An 18,820-nucleotide genomic window follows, 5' to 3' on the forward strand; every position below is an offset into this window, starting at 1 on the left:
GTGTTAACCTAGCTGCACAAGAATGATGGACAGGGCTGATTTAAAGCAAAAATAAACTTTCACTAAGGAAGTTCATCATGACCTGCCCAGTTGGGAATTTACGATCAGATCACCGTGGGAGCTTATTGTCGCTCACTGGACTTCTCAGTTTTATTAAAGCCTCCTATTCGTTCACAATTCCGAGTTTAGACCATTCTTTGAAACTCCGCAACTGCATTGAGAATTCCGGGGCACCATGATGACCCAGCCTTATCTTTCTTCCACATTCCTTCCATTTGATGCAATACTGTCCATCACTGACAGGTATACACCTGAACTGAAATTTCTGATGCATCAAATGTACACCCTCCCAGCTCACAAGGAGGTCAGGAGCATTGTGTTGGAAGGGGTCTAAGGAGAAAATTTAAGGTATTTGCTTTTTCTCTAATTGTAAGGATACAAGTTGATAGCAGAAAATATGGAAGAAAAAACAGAAATAAAAATATTTAAATCACCCTTGATTCTCCAACCCAGAGAAAATACTGTCAACATGCTTTTATCCTATTTTTCCTGTTTGTAAGGGGAAACGTTTTTCATGGCTGTATAATATTCCATTGGAAAGATGTACTATAATACATATTATATAACTCATAAATCTTTCCTGTTATTGAACATTAAAATGATTTCACATTTTCTACTAAAATGAAATATGATGATGGTGCATAAATCTTTGTGGTCCTCTGATGATCTAAACAGGCTAGCCCTGGGCAGATAGCTCCGTTGGTCAGAGTGTCATCTGATACGCAAAGGTTGCTGGTGTGATCCCCCACCAGGGGCACATACAGGAAGAGATCAATGTTTCTCTCTTTCTCTGTCCCTTTCTCTCTCTCTCTCTAAAATCAATAAATGAAAAAATAATAATAAACAGGTTAGAATTCCAGAACGAAAATTGTCAGATGAAGAGGATGGATATTCTCAAGGTTCTTGAATCATATTGCCAATTGATGGTCAGAAAAAAGTTAGAAAAACTCCTATCGATTTGATGTTTGGAATGGATTTGATAAGAAAAAAAAAATCTACCTGGCTTTTGAGGAAACAAATACACTCTTAAACTAGTCTGGTTAAATCAGTATCAAAGGGAGAACAATGAGCCGCCTTAAATTCCTCACTAAGGCAATGCTGTAAAGGCTAGCCACTACACCTTCTGCAAGGTTTCCAAACTAAAGGTCAATGATTACAGAAAACAGTGTCCTTTCAACATCCACAGAAAAATACATGTCAAACAGTTTTGAGGCAATTTCATTGTTTCCAGACCCAACCTTATCTTTCTGATGCATTCTTTCCGGGGCACCATGATGATCCAGCCTTATCTTTCTTCCACATTCCTTCCATTTGATGCAATACTGTCCATCACTGACAGGTATATACCAGAACTGAAATTTCTGATGCATCAAATGTACATGCTTTTGTTTAATATGAGCACTACACATTACTCTGAGGTTGGAGTACTGTTTCAGGCTTCTTGAAGCTTTGCTCTTGGGCTAGAGCCCAAATTCATTCTTCTTCTTTTTTTTTTTTTTTTTTTTTTTTACAGAGAGAGGAATAGATAGGGACAGACAGGAATGGAGAGAGATGAAAAGCATCAATCATCAGTTTTTCGTTGTGACACCTTAGTTGTTCATTGATTGCTTTCTCATATATGCCTTGACTGCAGGCCTTCAGCAGACTGAGTGACCCTTTGCTCAAGCCAGTGACCTTGGGTCCAAGCTGGTGAGCTTTTTGCTCAAACCAGATGAGCCTGCGCTCAAGCAGGCGACCTCGGGGTCTCGAACCTGGGTCTTTCGTATCCCAGTCCTACGCTCTATCCACTGTGCCACCACCCAGTCAGGGCTAAAATTCATCCTTAAATTTACTGAGATTCACTTTTTTTTTCTCACTGACACTATGTAATTTTGCTTTTTTTTTAAATTTTATTTATTTATTCATTTTAGAGAGGATGAGGGGAGATAGAGAGAGAGAGAGAGAGAAAGGGGAGGAGCAGGAAGCATCAACTCCCATATGTGCCCTGACCAGGCAAGCCAGGGTTTCGAACCGGCAACCTCAATGTTTCCAGGTTTATGCTTTATCCACTGCGCCACCACAGGTCAGGCTGTAATTTTGCTTTTGATATCTCCTGTGATTGAATGCTTTTCAGGGTTTATTAACCATTTGTACTTCTTTTGTAAACGCCTGTTTGTGCTCTGTGCATTTCTTGAGATACTTGTGTTTTCATATAATTAAAGAGTCTGTGATATTTGTTTTATGTACTTCAAAACATACAGCCAATTCTATTAATGTTTGCCTTTGGGGCTTCTCCCTTTGAGTTTATACTTAAAGAGGGCTTCCCCATGAGAAAGCAGACAAGAAAAGAAGAGAGCCCTGGCTGGGTGGCTCAGTAAATTAAGCATCATCCTGGCGTGCCCAGGTCACAGGTTGAATCCTGGGTCAGAGCACATATGAGAAGCAATCAAAGGGTACACAACTAAATGGAACAACTCAGGGAGCGAGTTGATGCTTCTCTCTCTCAAATCAACAGAAAAAATTATAAGAAAAAGAAGAGAGGCCCTGGCCGATTGGCTCAGCGGTAGAGCGTTGGCCTAGCGTACGGAGGACCCGGGTTCGATTCCCGGCGGCCAGGGCACACAGGAGAAGCGCCCATTTGCTTCTCCACCCCTCCGCCGCGCTTTCCTCTCTGTCTCTCTCTTCCCCTCCTGCAGCCAAGGCTCCATTGGAGCGAGGATGGCCCGGGCGCTGGGGATGGCTCTGTGGCCTCTGCCTCAGGCGCTAGAGTGGCTCTGGTCGCAACATGGCGACGCCCAGGAGGGGCAGAGCATCGCCCCCTGGTGGGCAGAGCGTCGCCCCCTGGTGGGTGTGCCGGGTGGATCCCGGTCGGGCGCATGCGGGAGTCTGTCTGACTGTCTCTCCCTGTTTCCAGCTTCAGAAAAATGAAAAAGAAAAGGAAAAAAAAAAAAAAAAAAGAAGAAGAGAGACCTGGGTCTTGATGTTTACTCTTAGTAGGCATGTGACTGTGAGCAAGTGGTTTAGTTTCAAAGTTGCACTTTCATGGGAAGCTACTCTGTTCACTTTGCCAGTCCCCACATTCTAGTTAAGTTCTAACTGTGCATGCACATCTATCAACTTTGTACCTGGACTACGGGGACCAGGTATGGGGACAGGTACCTCAGAAAAGATGAGGAAGCAAGCAGACAGGCTTGGGATTCAGGCAGCTGATGCCAGAGGAGGGCATGTCCACACTTTGCGTCTTGGGTGCCGATAGGGAAATGTCCACTAAAGAGAAGCAGTGGTGATATGGCCACGAAAAACCAGACACAAAAGAAAATTCTAAATCGCACCTCAAGGCCAACCTACCTTCCAGCGGCCATATCTGTCAGCCAGGAGGCCAAAGAGGATGCTGAAGACCATGTAGCCGAAAAACACCATCTGGACGTAGGGATGAGAAAAAAAATCGTCCTCTAAACAGAGCGGTACAAACTGCTAATTTACAGCATTAAGCAGACCTCTGTCTTAATTACAGATAGACTAGGAACGTGCACAGGGCAGAAGTAAAAAATGGGTTTTAGCAAAGATCTTGCCTGCCTCCTGTCCCACATGATCAGGGCTTCGGAGGCCGATGCCTCTCCTTGGCGGACCGCACACCTGGGAACACTGCCACCACGTGGGAACAGGTGGGAAGACAGGTCACTGCTTTCCCTCCCATCCAAGATGAAGGCACTGGCCCGACTCAATTGTGAATTTCCATTTCAATAACTTAAAAAACTCTACTCGTCCCTACTCTAAATTGCACACACGTGTTGGGACTTCTAGAAGCAGCCTTCTTTCTGTTATTACAAATCAACATAAACTTTAAACAAATACCAAAACCATTCGGTCATTCAGAAACACTCTTCAAATCTCACACAAACCCACCTCTTTTCCTTACTTGTTTTTACAAGAACTCGTCCTATCCTGAGAAAACTCAAGAACCTAGCTATGACACCAGCATTTGAACGCAGCCCGAGTTGGAGTCTCATGTCCATGCCTTTAGCAGCTCCAGGGTTCACGTACTTCGCCTCCTAGTGAGACTGGTGACTGACTGCTTCCAGGGCAACCAAAGGAAAAGCGGGAGCTGGCATTTCTAACACTTTTTTGATGAAAAAGCCTTGTTTCTCTCTGCTGTCAGCTTTGCTTTTCTTGTGCACGTGCGCACGCACGGGGGAGAGAGAGAGAGCGCTCGCACGCTGAGATGAGAAGCATCAACTTGTAGTTGCGGCACTTTAGCTGTTCATTCATTGCTTTCTTATATGTGCCTTGATGGGAGGTGGGGGGTTCCAGCTGAGCCAGTGACCCCTTGCTCAAGTCAGCGACCTTAGGCTCAGGCCAGCGACCATGAGGTCATGTCTATGATCCCACACTCAAGCCAGCGACCCCGTGCTCAAGCTGGTGAGCCTGCTCTCAAACAGGATGAACCCGTTCTCAACCTGGTAACCTTGGGGTTTCAAATCTGGGACCTTCGTGTTCCATGTTGACGTTCTACCTACTAAACCCCACCTGTCAGGCCTGCTTTGCTTTCCCTTTAAATCTCTTATTCTTCATCAGAAAGACTCAGGTGCGTTTCTTCGACAGGGAACTATAAAAATAAAAACATCATATCCTTTTTTTTTTGTGTGTATTTTTCTGAAGCTGAAAATGGGGAGGCAGTCAGACAGACTCCCACATGCGCCCAACCGGGATCCACCCAGCACGCCCACCAGGGGGTGATGCTCTGCCCATCCCAGGCATCGCTCTGTTGTGACCAAAGCCATTCTAGCGCCTGAGGCAGAGGCCAAGGAGCCATCCCCAACGCCTGGGCCATCCTTGCTCCAATGGAGCCTCGGCTGTGGGAGGGGAAGAGAGAGACAGAGAGGAAGGAGAGGGGGAGGGGTGGAGAAGCAGATGGACACTTCTCCTGTGTGCCCTGGCCGGGAATTGAACCCAGAACTCCTGCACACCAAGCCGATGCTCTACCACTGAGCCAACTGGCCAGGGCCTCATATCTATTCTTGAATGACAAAATCCATGCTTTTTTTCTGTGCACTGAACTTTCTAAGGCAGAAATGAAGGGGGGAGCCCTGGGCGAGTAGCTTGGTTGGTTGGAGTGTCATCCTGATACACCAAGGTTGTGGGTTCAATCCCCATTCAGGGCACATACAAGAGTCAACCAGTGAATGCATAAATCAGTGGAACAACAAGTTTCTGTTTCTCTCTCTCTTCCCCCACAACTTCTTCTCTATCTAAAATCAATCAATAAATAAAAATTTAAAAAATAAATAAGTAAAGGGGGGAAAGCCAATGTTTTCCAAATGCAAGACCCATGACACATGCTCAACTATAATGAAATCTATTCAGTCCTCTGCAAAACGGTAAAAACAAGGACAATGGGATACATTTTTGCATAAATCTAAATTCATTAAGGATGAAGGGCTTTTTTTATCCTGGAATGCTTTTTCTTTCTGATTGTTGGCAGTAATGTGTCCTTCCATTTTTTTTTTTTTTTCTTTTTGTATTTTTTTTCTGAAGCTGGAAACGGGGAGAGACAGTCAGACAGACTCCCACATGCGCCCGACCGGGATTCACCCGGCACGCCCACCAGGGGGTGATGCTCTGCCCCTCCGGGCATCGCTCTGCCACGAGCGACCAGAGCCACTCTAGCGCCTGGGGCAGAGGCCAAGGAGCCATCCCCAGCGCCCGGGCCATCTTTGCTCCAATGGAGCCTTGGCTGCGGGAGGGGAAGAGAGAGACAGAGAGGAAGGGGGGGGGTGGAGAAGCAAATGGGCGCCTCTCCTATGTGCCCTGGCTGGGAATCGAACCTGGGTCCCCCGCACGCCAGGCCTACGCTCTACCGCTGAGCCAACCGGACAGGGCCTGTCCTTCCATTTTTGAAAGATGATGGTTGTTAAGGGCAATATTTTCTGCCCACTTCTCTTCTTCTAATGACCTTACTGGCCAAATATATGTTTTTTAATGTTAGCAACTCAATTAAAAAAATATATATATATATATCAATTCATAAAGCCTAAAATTTGGGTTCTCCAGAAATTAAGTTTCTACAGCCACACGCTGCCTAGCAACAAGGATCCACTCTGAGAAGCGAACTGTCCAGTGATTTCGTCATCATGCTGACATCATAGAGTGCCCCTTACATGAACCTCGATGGTACAGCCTGCGACACGCCTGGGCTAGCCCGCTGCTCCCGGGCTCCCAGCCTGTACAGCCTGACACTGCACAAAACAACACGAGCTTTAAGCGAGCCCAAGGGAATGGGACACAATCAAGAGGCACGGGCAGCACGAGACAGAGGAGGTTGTTGGCAGCGTCACACTGTACTATTTTACAGGAAACGTTTAAAAATGCCTTTAGAGGCCTGACCTGTGGTGGCGCAGTGGATAAAGCATCGACCTGGAAATGCTGAGGTCACCGGTTCGAAACCCTGGGCTTGCCTGGTCAAGGCACATATGGGAGTTGATGCTTCCAGCTCCTCCCCACTTCTCTCTTTCTGTCTCTCCTCTCTCTCTCTCCCTCTGTCTCTCCCTCTCCTCTCTAAAATGAATAAAAAAATAAATAAAAGATTTAAAAATGCCTTTAGAAAAATATATATATATTTAGAAGACCCTGGCTGGGTAGCTCAGTTGGTTAGAGCATTGTCCCAATACACCAAGGTTGTGGGTTTGATCCCCAGTCAGGGCACATACAAGAGTCAACCAGAGAAGGCATACATAAGTGAAACAGCAAAGTGATGTTTCTCTGTCTCTATCTCTCTGTCTGTTTCCCCCTTACTCACCCCCCTCTCTCTCTCGCTCGCTAAAAATCAATCAATAACTTTTTTTTAAAGAAAAAGATTAAATTTAACCATTACTCTGTTCTTTCTTATAAGTGGCAGATTTTCCTTCATTTGTTTTCTTTTCATTCAGTGTTAAGAACTGGCTTTCCAAAGGTTCAGTTGTTTACTGTTAAGCTTGTCTGGACCATTAACCTTCCAGGGGTAGTTAAACTTTTTATAAAAACCGCCCACTTTTTCAGTGCTGGTCAACCTAGTCCCTACCGCCTACTAGTGGGCGTTTCAGCTTTCATTGTGGGCGGTAGCAGAGCAACCAAATGGCGCCACGATTGGCCCACCATGAAAGCTGGAACGCCCACTAGTGGGCGGTAGGGACCAGGTTGACCAGCACTGCAAAAGTGGGTGGTTTTTATAAAGTTTGACGACCCCTGATCCTTGACTTTAAACCTATGTGAACCCCAAAGCTGGTGAACACTAATCCTGTTTGGGCTCAAATAGAGACACAAAGCTAACTACTAACTCTCTCTCCCTTCCTCCCTTTGGGGGAGGGGGGCTTGCTCTTTTCTGCAGATATTTAAGTACTTACTTTTAATTTTAAAATGGCTATTTTGTTTCTGATGTATGCACCTTTGAAGTTTTGTTTCCTCAGCACTAACTCTCTTATTCACAAAATATGTGGGATGTAATTCACCCACAGTCCTAAAGGGTACTCAGTAAAAACTGCTCAGCCAGACCAGGTTGTCCGGAAAGTGGAGTCGGAGGATGAGAAGCCTGACAGGGTGCAAATGTTGCCTCCTTGCTAATCAGTCTGGGGTGGGGGTCCCCCCACAGCCCCCGCTAGCAAGGCTGTGGTCAGTTAGCCCAGGGAATGGTGGCCAAAGTCAGATGGGACTCCGTTGGGCAGATAAAATATATTATGCTCACTTTGTTAAAGATGGTGCTGCCCACATGGAAGCCCGTCACCAAGGTGATGGTATTGGTTGCCCTTCTTGCTTGGGATGGGCGTGATTATATTAATGTGTGTTGGGGCGAGCTGTGGGCAGGCAGGATCCTTGTAGCCTGGGGCTTGGTTTTGGAACTAAGCCTTTCCCACCCCTTTTTTTTTTTTTTTTTTCAGAGACAGAGAGAGAGAGTCAGAGAGAAGGATAGCCAGGGACAGACAGACAGGAACGGAGAGAGATGAGAAGCATCAATCATTAGTTCTTCGTTGCACGTTGCAACACCTTAGTTGTTCATTGATTGCTTTCTCATATGTGCCTTGACCGCAGGCCTTCAGCAGACCGAGTAACCCCTTGCTCGAGCCAGCGACCTTGGGCTCAAGCTGGTGAGCTTTTACTCAAACCAGATGAGCCCGTGCCCAAGCTGGCAACCTCGGGGTCTCGAAGCTGGGTCTTTTGCATCCCAGTCTGATGCTCCATCCACTGCGCCACCACCTGGCCAGGCTCCCACCCTTTTTGATGTGGGGTGGTGCACTCTCATAAGGAATCCCATTATGCCTCAGATAAGTGACTTTGTTTTATTTTTATTTTTTATTTCATTTTTTTTTTTTTTACAGAGACAGAGAGAGAGAATCAGAGTGAGAGATAGACAGGGGCAGACAGACAGGAACGGAGAGATGAGAAGCATCAATCATTAGTTTTTTGTTGCACGTTGCAACACCTTAGTTGTTCATTGATTGCTTTCTCATATGTGCCTTGACCATGGGCCTTCAGCAGACCGAATAACCCCTTGCTCGAGCCAGCAACCTTGGATCCAAGCTGGCGAGCTTTTTGCTGAAGCCAGATGAGCCCACACTCAAACTGGCAACCTCGGGGTCTCGAACCTGGGTCTTCCGCATCCCAGTCCGATGTTCTATCCACTACACCACCGCCTGGTCAGGCAGATAAGTGACTTTGTATTAGAGATTTCCCTATTTGTATATTGGATTAAAGATTTTGATTTCTGCACTATAAAGTGGGGCAGACCGGGAGCTTGTTCTCTCTCAGTTCCTGTGATTAGCATTAGAGGAGAGAGCAGAGAGGAGAGCAGAGAGAGGCCACGTGGAGGAGGCCAGGAGAGCAGAGAAAGGCCACGTGGAGGAGAGGAGAGCAGAGAGAGGCCACGTGGAGGAGAGGAGAGCAGAGAAAGGCCACATGGAGGAGAGGAGAAGCAGCCAAGATGGTGAAGTGCTGAAGGAGAAGCCAGTTTGTACAGAGTTTGTGCAGGGAGGAGGAAGGAGATGGGGACAGAGGTGAATAAGTCTGGTGAGCTAGAAACCTTTGATTCTAGGAGAACTCGGATAAATCAGTGGCTTTGTGAGCACTGAATGAGTGGGTTTTGGAGCCCAGTGTGTGTTTTTACTTGCCTGCCAGGTACAAGCTAGGATTAAAGATGATGGCCCACCAGTTCTTGGCTCCACTGTTTCATTACCGTCTGTCCGAATCCAATGCAAACCTGCGTGGTCCAGGCGGCTGTGATGGTGGCCGCGGCTACTGGCTTTACAGACTCACAGCCAGAATGAGGATGACAGAGACTAAAGGATGGGAGGAGGTGGGGGTCTTGGAGCAGGAGACAGTCACATCTGGGTGAGTTTAGAAAAGTCTTCTGAGCTGTGACCCACCTAACTAGGAAGTCATGCAACTTACGGCGGCCAGGTAAGGAGCCCCGTTAGGTGCCATTAGGAACAACATAAATGGAGCAGGGAAATGTCAGCTGTAAAGTTAGAAACGACACCATGTAATATAATTTCCTGTGAGTGGCATATGTAACATTCTTCAATATTCTCGGGAATAAAGACACGCATACCTACACACCAACTGGGTGTGGTGTGTTTATAAATGACATATCACATTACAGCAATTACCGTAAAGATACAAGGAGCGACAAGAAACCTTTCTAAACTGCAACTATATTTTATAGGCAGAAGAAATCAAAAAGTAGATGAGTCACTTAATTATAAGCCCAGGTAAGATCTTTGGTTATTTTTTTTATACCTCCTCTCTTTCCGAAAAGTATTAGAGTTTAAAAAAACAAAGCACAAAAAATCCAAAACACTAAAGAAGTAAGGGCAACAAATAGAGAAATTTTAAAGAGGGAGATGGAGCTAAGAGAATAAGGACAATGCAGGGAAGAGCACGCGGCCCCAAAATGCCCCGTTAGTACGTGGATTACTGTGAGCGGAGGCAGTCAAGACCAGGCAGACTCAAAAAAAAAAAAAAGAAAGAAACCCCAAAAACTTTCATCTCTCCCTTAACTACCTAAAAGAATTTAGATAAGGGGCCTGGCCCTCTGTCTTTAGATAAGACAGCTATGATTATAGATAACTATTATCTGGACATCCTATCTGCATGGCAGAGCAAACATCTCATTATAAAATTATCTCATTCCTCCCTTCCTCCCCTCTGAACCAGACCCCTGCCTCACTCCTTAGCTGAGTAGATAGTATGTGGATAAGCCTCCAAGGACAAACCTGCTATTGGCTCTCATATTTTTACGGGGCTCCCGAACGTACAAAATTAAATTTGTTTTTCTGTGGTGAATCTGTCTTAGATTAAATTAATTATTACAGTAGCCAAAAAACCTAAAAGGAAAGTTTTTATGCCCCTACAGAACATGTGCTGCTGTGATTGAACATAAAATTGGGTTCCAGCCTGACCGGGTGGTGGCGCAGTGGATAGAGCATGGGATGTGGAAGGACCCAGGTTCAAGACCCTGAGGTCTCCAGCTTGAGCACGGGCTCATCTGGTTTGAGCAAAGCTCACCAGCTTGGACCCAGGGTCGCTGGCTCAAGCAAGGGGTTACTCGGCCTACTGTAGCTCCACGGTCAAGGCACATATGAGAAAGCAATCAATGAACAACTACTAAGGTGTTGCAACAAAAAGCTAATGATTGATGCTTCTCATCTCTCTCCATTTCTGCCTGTCTGTCCCTATCTATCCCTCTCTCTGACTCTCTCTCTGTCTCTGTAAAAAAAAAAAAAAAAATTGGGTTCCAAATTTCCCAACCCCCAAGACCCAGAAAGAAACAGAACTGGGCGTATCATACACATGATCAGAGAACTCAGGTCAGTTCCTCTGGTGAGGGGAAGTATTTCCTGGTACCCAACACAGATGAGAATTCCCACGGAGGATTTGGTTAAGGCAGTGAGTGGGGGGCAGGAACATGCCTTCGTCTGGCATGTTCCACAGCGAGGACTCTTCTCAGAAGGCTGGAAGTTGGGGGGGAAACTTCTGGCACTCTCTATGGACAGTTTCAGATCATAATTCTGACTATGCCACAGTGTACCTTCCCTCAAGGCCTCTGCCATCTGACTGTCTCCATCACCATCTGCCTACCTCCCGGACACACTGTAAGGCCAGTAGCCACTGCCACCATCAGAGCCGCCTGGCCCATGCAGGTTCGCATTAGATTTGGACAGATGGTAATGAAACAACAGAGCCAATAACTGGTGGGCCATTACCTTTAATCTTAGCTTGCACCCAGTGGGCAAGTAAAAACACACATTGGGCTCCAAAACCCATTCATCCAGTGCTCACAAAGCTACTGACTTATCCGAGTTTCCTAGAATCAAAGGTTTCTAGCTCACCAGTCTTATTCACCTCTGTTTCCCATCTCCTTTTCTCTACACAAACTCTGCACAAACTGGCTTCTCCTTCAGCACTCCACCATTTTGGCTGCTTCTCCTCTCCCCCACGTGGCCTTTCTCTGCTTTTCTCTCAGCATGGGCTCCTCCTAGAACGTAATCACTCTTCTCCCGGAATAACGGAATAACGTGATCTTTCTTCCTTTTAAAACCTTTTGGCACGAAAGCCCTCCCCCAACACATATTAACATAATCACGCCCATCCCAAGCAATCACCTGGGCAAAAGGCTTCCATGTGGGTAGCACCATCTTTAACATAGTGAGCATAATATAATTTATCTGCCCAAGACACACCCACCTTCAGTGAGTACATTTGCACCTGCATCATAGTAGTTCCATCTATTAAGTTCCACCTTAACGAAAAGCTCAAATAAGTTTGCAAATATAATGTATATGTTTGATTGCTTACAGTTTGCGTTGGGTGTGGGGGACAGGCTGTAAGCAGGCAGGGTTCTTATAGCCTAAGGCTTATGTAAAGCCAGTAGCTGCGGCCACCATCACAGCCACCTGGCCCGTGCAGGTTCGCATTTGATTCAGACAGATGGTAATGAAACAACATAGCCAAGAACTGGTGGGCCATTGCCTTTAATCCTAGCTCACACCCAGCAGGCGAGAAATACACACAGTGGGAAAATGCTTCCCTTTCCATTCAGGGCTCCCAAAGCCACTGACTCATCCTAGTTTCCTAGAATCAAAGGTTTCTACCTCACCAGCCTTATTCACCTCTGTTCCTCATCTCCTCTCTGCACAAACTCTACACAAACTGGCTTCTCCTTCAGCATTCCACCATCTTGGTTGCCTCTCCTCTGCAATGCTAATGACAGGATCTGAGTGAAAGAGCCCCTGGTCTCCCTTACTTTATAGTGTAGAAATTAAAGCCTTTAAGCCAATATACAAATAAGAAAGTCTTTGATACAGAGCCACTCATCTGAGGCATAAATGGGATTCCTCATAAGAGTGCACCACCCCACATCATGCAACAGTCAAGGGTGTGGGGAAAAGCTTAGTGTTGAGAAGATCTTAGTGTTAAAAGAGTGGGAAAGGCTTAGTCTTAAAATAAGCTTTGGGTCAAATAAGTTTGCAAATATGATGTATATGTTTGCTCGCTTATAGTTTGCATTGGGTGTGGGGGACAGGCTGTAAGCAGACAGGGTCCTTATAGTCTAAGGCCCTAAGGCTTAGTTTTAAGACTAAGCCTTTCCCACCCTTTTAATACTAAGATCATTTCAACATCTTTCTAATACTAAGATCTTTGTATCAGAGACTTCCTTATTTGTATATTGACTTAAAGGTTTTAATTTCTACACTATAAAATAAGGGAGAGCAGGGGCACGTGCACACGCTCTCTCTCTCTCTGTTCCTGAAATTAGCATTACAGAGGAGAGGCAGCCAAGATGGCGGAGTGCTGAAGGAGAAGCAGAGTTTGTGCAGAGAGAAGGAGATGGGGAACAGAGGTGAATAAGGCTGTTGGAGCCTTTGATTCTAGGAATACTCGGATGAGTCAGTGGCTTTGGGAGCCCTGAATCAGAAAGGAAGCATTTTCCCGCTGTGTGAATTTTCTTACCAACCGGGTACAAGCTAGGATTAAAAGTAATGGCCCACCAGTTCTTGGCTATGTTGTTTAATTACCGTCTGTCTTAATCAAATGTGAACCTGCACGGGCCAGGCGGCTGTGTTGGTGGCAGCGGCTACTGGCTTTACAAACACCCAAGTAAATCAACTCTGTCTTCCTCACCTCCTATTTGTCTGACTTCCTTGGCTGATGGGACCACCTCTGCTGATGTCACCTGTTAAATAGTTTTAGAACACACTTTCACACCAGCACAAAATCTGCCATTCCTCCACAACCACAGCTTTCTACCTAATCTACCCTCCAACGTGACCTTCCCTGGGTTCATGGAAGACTGACCACGCCCCTCTTCAAACCCCTTCAATGGCTCCCCATCCTCCATAGTATGGCTTTCAACATTTTTTTTTAGATATATATTTTTTTTTATTCATTTTAGAGAGGAGAGGGAGAGACAGAGAGAGAGAGAGAGAGAGAGAGAGGAGAGACAGAGAGAGAAGGGGGGAGGAGCTGGAAACATCAACTCCCATATGTGCCTTGACCAGGCAAGCCCAGGGTTTTGAACCGGTGACCTCAGCATTTCCAGGTCGACGCTTTATCCACTGCGCCACCACAGGTCAGGCCAGCTTTCAACATTTTTTTAAAATTTTTTTATTCATTTTAGAGAGGAGAGAGAAAGGGAGAGAGAGAGAGACAGAGAGGGAGAGGGAGAGGGAGAGAGAGAGGAGAGAGAGAGAGGAGAGAGAGAGAGAGAGAGAGAGAGAGAGAGAGAGAAGGGGGAGGAGCAGGAAGCATCAACTCCCATATGTGCCTTGACCAGGCAAGCCCAGGGTTTCGAACCGGCGACCTCAGCATTTCCAGGTCGACGCTTTATCCACTGTGCCACCACAGGTCAGGTGCTTTCAACATTTTTTAGGCATGAAGAACCTCTTGGAAGACTTTTTAAAAAAGATTTTAATAGCCCTGGCCGGTTGGCTCAGCGGTAGAGCGTCGGCCTAGCGTGCGGAGGACCCGGGTTCGATTCCCGGCCAGGGCACACAGGAGAGCCGCCCATTTGCTTCTCCACCCCTCCGCCGCGCTTTCCTCTCTGTCTCTCTCTTCCCCTCCCGCAGCCAAGGTTCCATTGGAGCAGAGATGGCCCGGGCGCTGGGGATGGCTCTGTGGCCTCTGCCTCAGGCGCTAGAGTGGCTCTGGTCGCAATATGGCGACGCCCAGGATGGGCAGAGCATCGCCCCCTGGTGGGCAGAGCGTGGCCCCTGGTGGGCGTGCCGGGTGGATCCCGGTCGGGCGCATGCGGGAGTCTGTCTGACTGTCTCTCCCCGTTTCCAGCTTCAGAAAAATGAAAAAAAAAAAAAAAAAGAAAGAAAAAAAAAGATTTTAATAGAGCTCTGCATGATAGAAGGTGTACTTTAATATTCATTTAATGAGAAATACATAATGACTATGAAGACAACAATGCATTGATGTAAAGTTGATTGTTACACAAAACCGTATTTTGAAAAACTGCCATACATATCTGTGACAACTATTTTTTGCTTGGAGGACTTTTGCACTTTGGCCCAAGGTGGGGCTCAGAGACCTATCATGGTCTACAGACTGGAGGCCATGCCCAGGTGCTGAGATGCTTCCCCCACACCTGTCCCTGTGCCCTTGGCTCCCACTGCTTCCTCTTCCTATTTACCCAACATGGAGATGCTTGTTGTCCCTCCAATACACATGCACACACACATGTACATACACATGCACATGTGCATACATATGTACACGCATACACATGCACATACACACATGCACACACACATGCACACACGTGCGCGCGCGCACACATACACATGCGCGCATACACAGTCTGCTGACAATTAATTGGTACTTAATGAATGCCTGTGAAAAAACAGATAATATCCAAAAAAAAAAAAGAAAAAACAGATAATATCCTTAATTCTACTTTGCAGCAAAAGTTGGTGTGTAATTCATAAAGCTATTCATAGGGTGTCTGTGAAAAGTTGAATGTGTAACATAAGCAATTCAGTGAGGGTAATTTGGTGATTGATTAAGTCACCGTGGTCTCACTTAAATAACCCTCTTAGTGACCTGAACTAATAGTAATAAAAGCATAACAAACCCATGGCTTAAGAGTTATTTTCTCTGGTTTATATTGATCTCTTTGGGGCTTTTGCTAGGAGCTGGAAAGCAATTCAAAGTTATGCTCTCTGGGGTGGGAGGGGAGAAAGGCATCAAACGTTAGTTTGGGCTTGCAAACACATGAGCTTTGAAAGCCCACAGACCAAGGGGTGGGTATGCTTTGGCTCTCAGCCCTGTGGGATGCGGATGAGGACAGGGAGTGGAAACCCCGGCCTCAGTTGGCTCATTTGCAGCCCAGGAAGCAGACACTCACCGTGGTCACTAATGCCACCTGCCAATTCTCCAGCTGCCATTCACAGCGGATGGCAGGAGACACAACTGCTATTAACATGATCTCCATGGCCTCGGCAACCTTAAGAAGAAGGAAGGAAAATACCATGTCAGAGTGTTAGCTTGTCGTCATTCTTCCTGTACCTGCCTGTCCATCATTCTTCTAGAACTAACCTCTTCCTTCCCCTGCCCCCACTGAGGGAGCGCCTATGGTGTATCCACTAAGCACAGCCAGTTGAATAAAGAAGCATAATTAAACCTTGGCTCTCGCTGATGTAACATTTATGACTTGAACAGTTTGAAAAGGTCCCTGCCCTGGCCAGTGGCTCAGTGGATAGAGTGTTAGCTCAGCATATGGATGTCCCAGGTTTGATTCCCAGTCAGGGCACACTGAAGGAGCAACCATCTGCTTCTCTCCTCCTCCCTCTCCCTTTTCTCCCTCTTCCCCTCCTGCAGCCAGTGGCTTGATTAGCTGAGAATAGCTCCACTGGAGTGTATCAGTCTCAGGCACTAAAAATAGCTTGGTATTCAAACATCAGCCCCAGATGGGGTTGCTGGGCAGATCCCGGTTGGTACGCATACAGGAGTCTGCCTCACTTTCTCCCCTCCTCTCACCTAAAAAAGAAAGAAAAGGTCCCCAGATTTATGAAACATATTTACTTGTGATGTTGGGGATTCATGCATTTGCATTGTTAACAGTAGGAGGGTGTTGGGTGAAGGCCATCACTTAGCTAGTGGCACACCACCTCCATCCACATCAACCTAGCTTTGTTATTTTATACTCATCATCATGAAGATCTCGGGACCGGTCTTTTGCAAACAGATTTTTGAAATAATCCCTTTCTCAAGAAGTTGAGATGGGGGACAAGGTTAATAAAAGTAAAACAACAAATACAAATATGGGTTCATCATCAAGAGCGAATGTCTACTTAGCCAACTTAGTATAAGATGTGCCATTACTGTATTTTTCGCTCCATAAGACACACTTTTCACCCCCAAAAGTAGAGGGGAAAATGCCCGTGCATCTTATGGAGTGAAAAATGTGGTATTTTATTAAATATTTTAACACACCATTTGATTCAGAATATTTTTGTTTCTTATTTTCCTCCTTAAAACCCTAGTGTGCCTTATGGTCAGGTGCAACTTATGGAGCAAAAATATGGTAAATATTTCTTTCAACAAAGGAAAGAGGGTATCAGGTGGGGATCAAGGGGAAGTAAAGCGGGAAATGGATTTGTTCGGGACATGTTCTGTCAGTAAGATATTTGGGTGGAGCATTTATTTATTTATTTATTCTGAAGCTGGAAACGGGGAGGCAGTCAGACAGACTCCTGCATGCGTCCGACCGGGATCCACCCGGCACGCCCACCAGGGGGCGATGCTCTGCCCATCCAGGGCATCGCTCTATTGTGACCAGAGCCACTCTAGTGCCTGGGGCAGAGGCCATGGAGCCATCCCCAGCACCTGGGCCATCTTTTGCTCCAATGGAGCCTCGGCTGCGGGAGGGGAAGAGAGAGACAGAGAGGAAGGAGAGGGGGAGGGGTGGAGAAGCAGATGGGCACCTCTCCTGTGTGCCCTGGCCGGGAATCGAACCCGGGACTTCCACACGCCAGGCCAACGCTCTACCACTGAGGCAACCGGCCAGGGCCTATGATAGTACTATTGATATGTATGTAACTCAGAGGTCTGGGATGAAAAATGTATAGTGATGTGAGCTAATGTATGGGAACTTTTTATAATTGAATTTATTGGAGTGTCACTGGTTAACAAAAGTGTGGGAATTCGAAGTCTATCATAAGAGCTTCTCTGCCCTTGGACAGTATTATAATCGTGTCTGGTGTTTAGACAGCTGGTATATTTTAGCTCCCAAAGTATCATGAATAAGAGATAGCATATTTGATTCACAGGAGAATATTAAACTTATCTCAGTAATATAGAGCAGTTGAGTTAATATTAATCATGGTTCCAATCATAATTGGGAGTGGAATCTTAGGGGGAACAAGCCATTAAAGGGTCTGGAAATTGGTAATTACAGCAGGTGTCCCAAGTAATTCTCACGATGCACAAAATGTTTGAGGATCATGTTTCTAATTTAACTTTGAATAATTTCTCTACCCAGTTCTTCAATTTAAACCTTTTCTTCTTCTTCTTCTTTTTTTTTTTTTTTTTTTTTACAGAGACAGAGAGTCAGAGAGAGGGATAGACAGGGACAGACAGACAGGAATGGAAAGATGAGAGGCACAAATCATTAGTTTTTCGTTGCGACACCTTAGTTGTTCATTGTTTGCTTTCTCATATGTGCCTTGACCACAGGTCTTCAGCAGACCGAGTAACCCCTTGCTCAAGCCAGCAACCTTGGGTCCAAGCTGGTGAGCTTTGCTCAAACCAGATGAGCTCACACTCAAGCTGGCGACCTCGGGGTCTCAAACCTGGGTCCTCGGCATCCCAGTCCGACGCTCTATCCACTGCACCACCACCTGGTCAGGCAATTTAAACCTTTTCTAAAAAACCATGAGTATTGCATTCCCAGAACATTGTACACAGATATTTATTTGCTTATAACCTGACACCTGCTTATAACCTGACAGATGAAAATTATTTTGGATTGTTCACCTGTGCCGTTCCCTACCCTGCCCTCAATGGACCGCCCTGGGCTGGAGCTCAGTGGAAGACACTACATGCCCCACGATGAAATAGCTTTGGGGACCCAAATGGTCTCCCAGCAGCACTCACCCCAGTGCTGCCCATGATTAGAAACAGGGCAATGTGGAAACGTCCGAACCCGATGGTCTCCACGGCATCTTCCACGGTGAATGTCTTTGGCTCTACAAGGAAAGAGAAAGTGATCAGAACAGCCCCTGTGTGTAGCAAATGGACTACTGCTTACCCCGGAGCATGTTGCGAAACCAAGTCATTGTTATAAACACTAGTAAATACTGGGGAAGGGGTGGAATTAAGCAGTAGCACAAGGGTCAGAGGCTTCTAGATCTTCTTACCTTTCGGCTGTGGCTCCGGGGTTTCCAGGCTCAACTTCCGAAGGCTAATGGTGGTGACGGGCTCCGCCCGCTTAGCTGCCATCTTCCAAATGGTTCCCGTTTCCCCCATGGCTTTTCTGAGGGAAGCAGGAAAGACATTTAATGGAGTAGATATTTTTCTTTCATCTTCACAGACAACCTGTGAGGCGGGTTTCATAATCTATCGCCATTTTACATATTAATGAACCTGAAACACAGAGAGGTTAATTAGCTAAATGAGATCATTGGGCCCCCAGCCTGGGTGCAGGGGAGCTCTTGGCTGTGAAGATGGGCTTTGTGAAGATGGGCTTTGCTACAGAGAAACAATCACAATGCCAGACCTTTCCATCTCCACTAAGCCCATTCTTACAGTG

General features: G+C 46.2%; 1 protein-coding gene across 4 annotated transcripts in view; it reads right to left on the reverse strand.

The window, feature by feature from the left end:
- SVOPL (SVOP like) overlaps window positions 1-18,820 on the reverse strand; it is a 74,247-nt gene that overhangs the window by 46,158 nt on the left and 9,269 nt on the right. For all 4 annotated transcript variants that reach the window (XM_066262391.1, XM_066262390.1, XM_066262388.1 and 1 more), the window contains exons 2-5: window positions 18,429-18,544; window positions 18,166-18,257; window positions 15,416-15,514; window positions 3,388-3,459 (exon numbers count right to left, since the gene is read on the reverse strand). In XM_066262391.1, coding sequence (XP_066118488.1) covers window positions 3,388-3,459; window positions 15,416-15,514; window positions 18,166-18,257; window positions 18,429-18,537 — 372 coding nt within the window. In that variant the 5' untranslated portion in view covers window positions 18,538-18,544. The remainder of the gene's footprint in view (window positions 1-3,387; window positions 3,460-15,415; window positions 15,515-18,165; window positions 18,258-18,428; window positions 18,545-18,820) is intronic.

Source organism: Saccopteryx bilineata, chromosome 2 (genome assembly GCF_036850765.1).
Source record: "Saccopteryx bilineata isolate mSacBil1 chromosome 2, mSacBil1_pri_phased_curated, whole genome shotgun sequence".
Taxonomy (NCBI): domain Eukaryota; kingdom Metazoa; phylum Chordata; class Mammalia; order Chiroptera; family Emballonuridae; genus Saccopteryx; species Saccopteryx bilineata.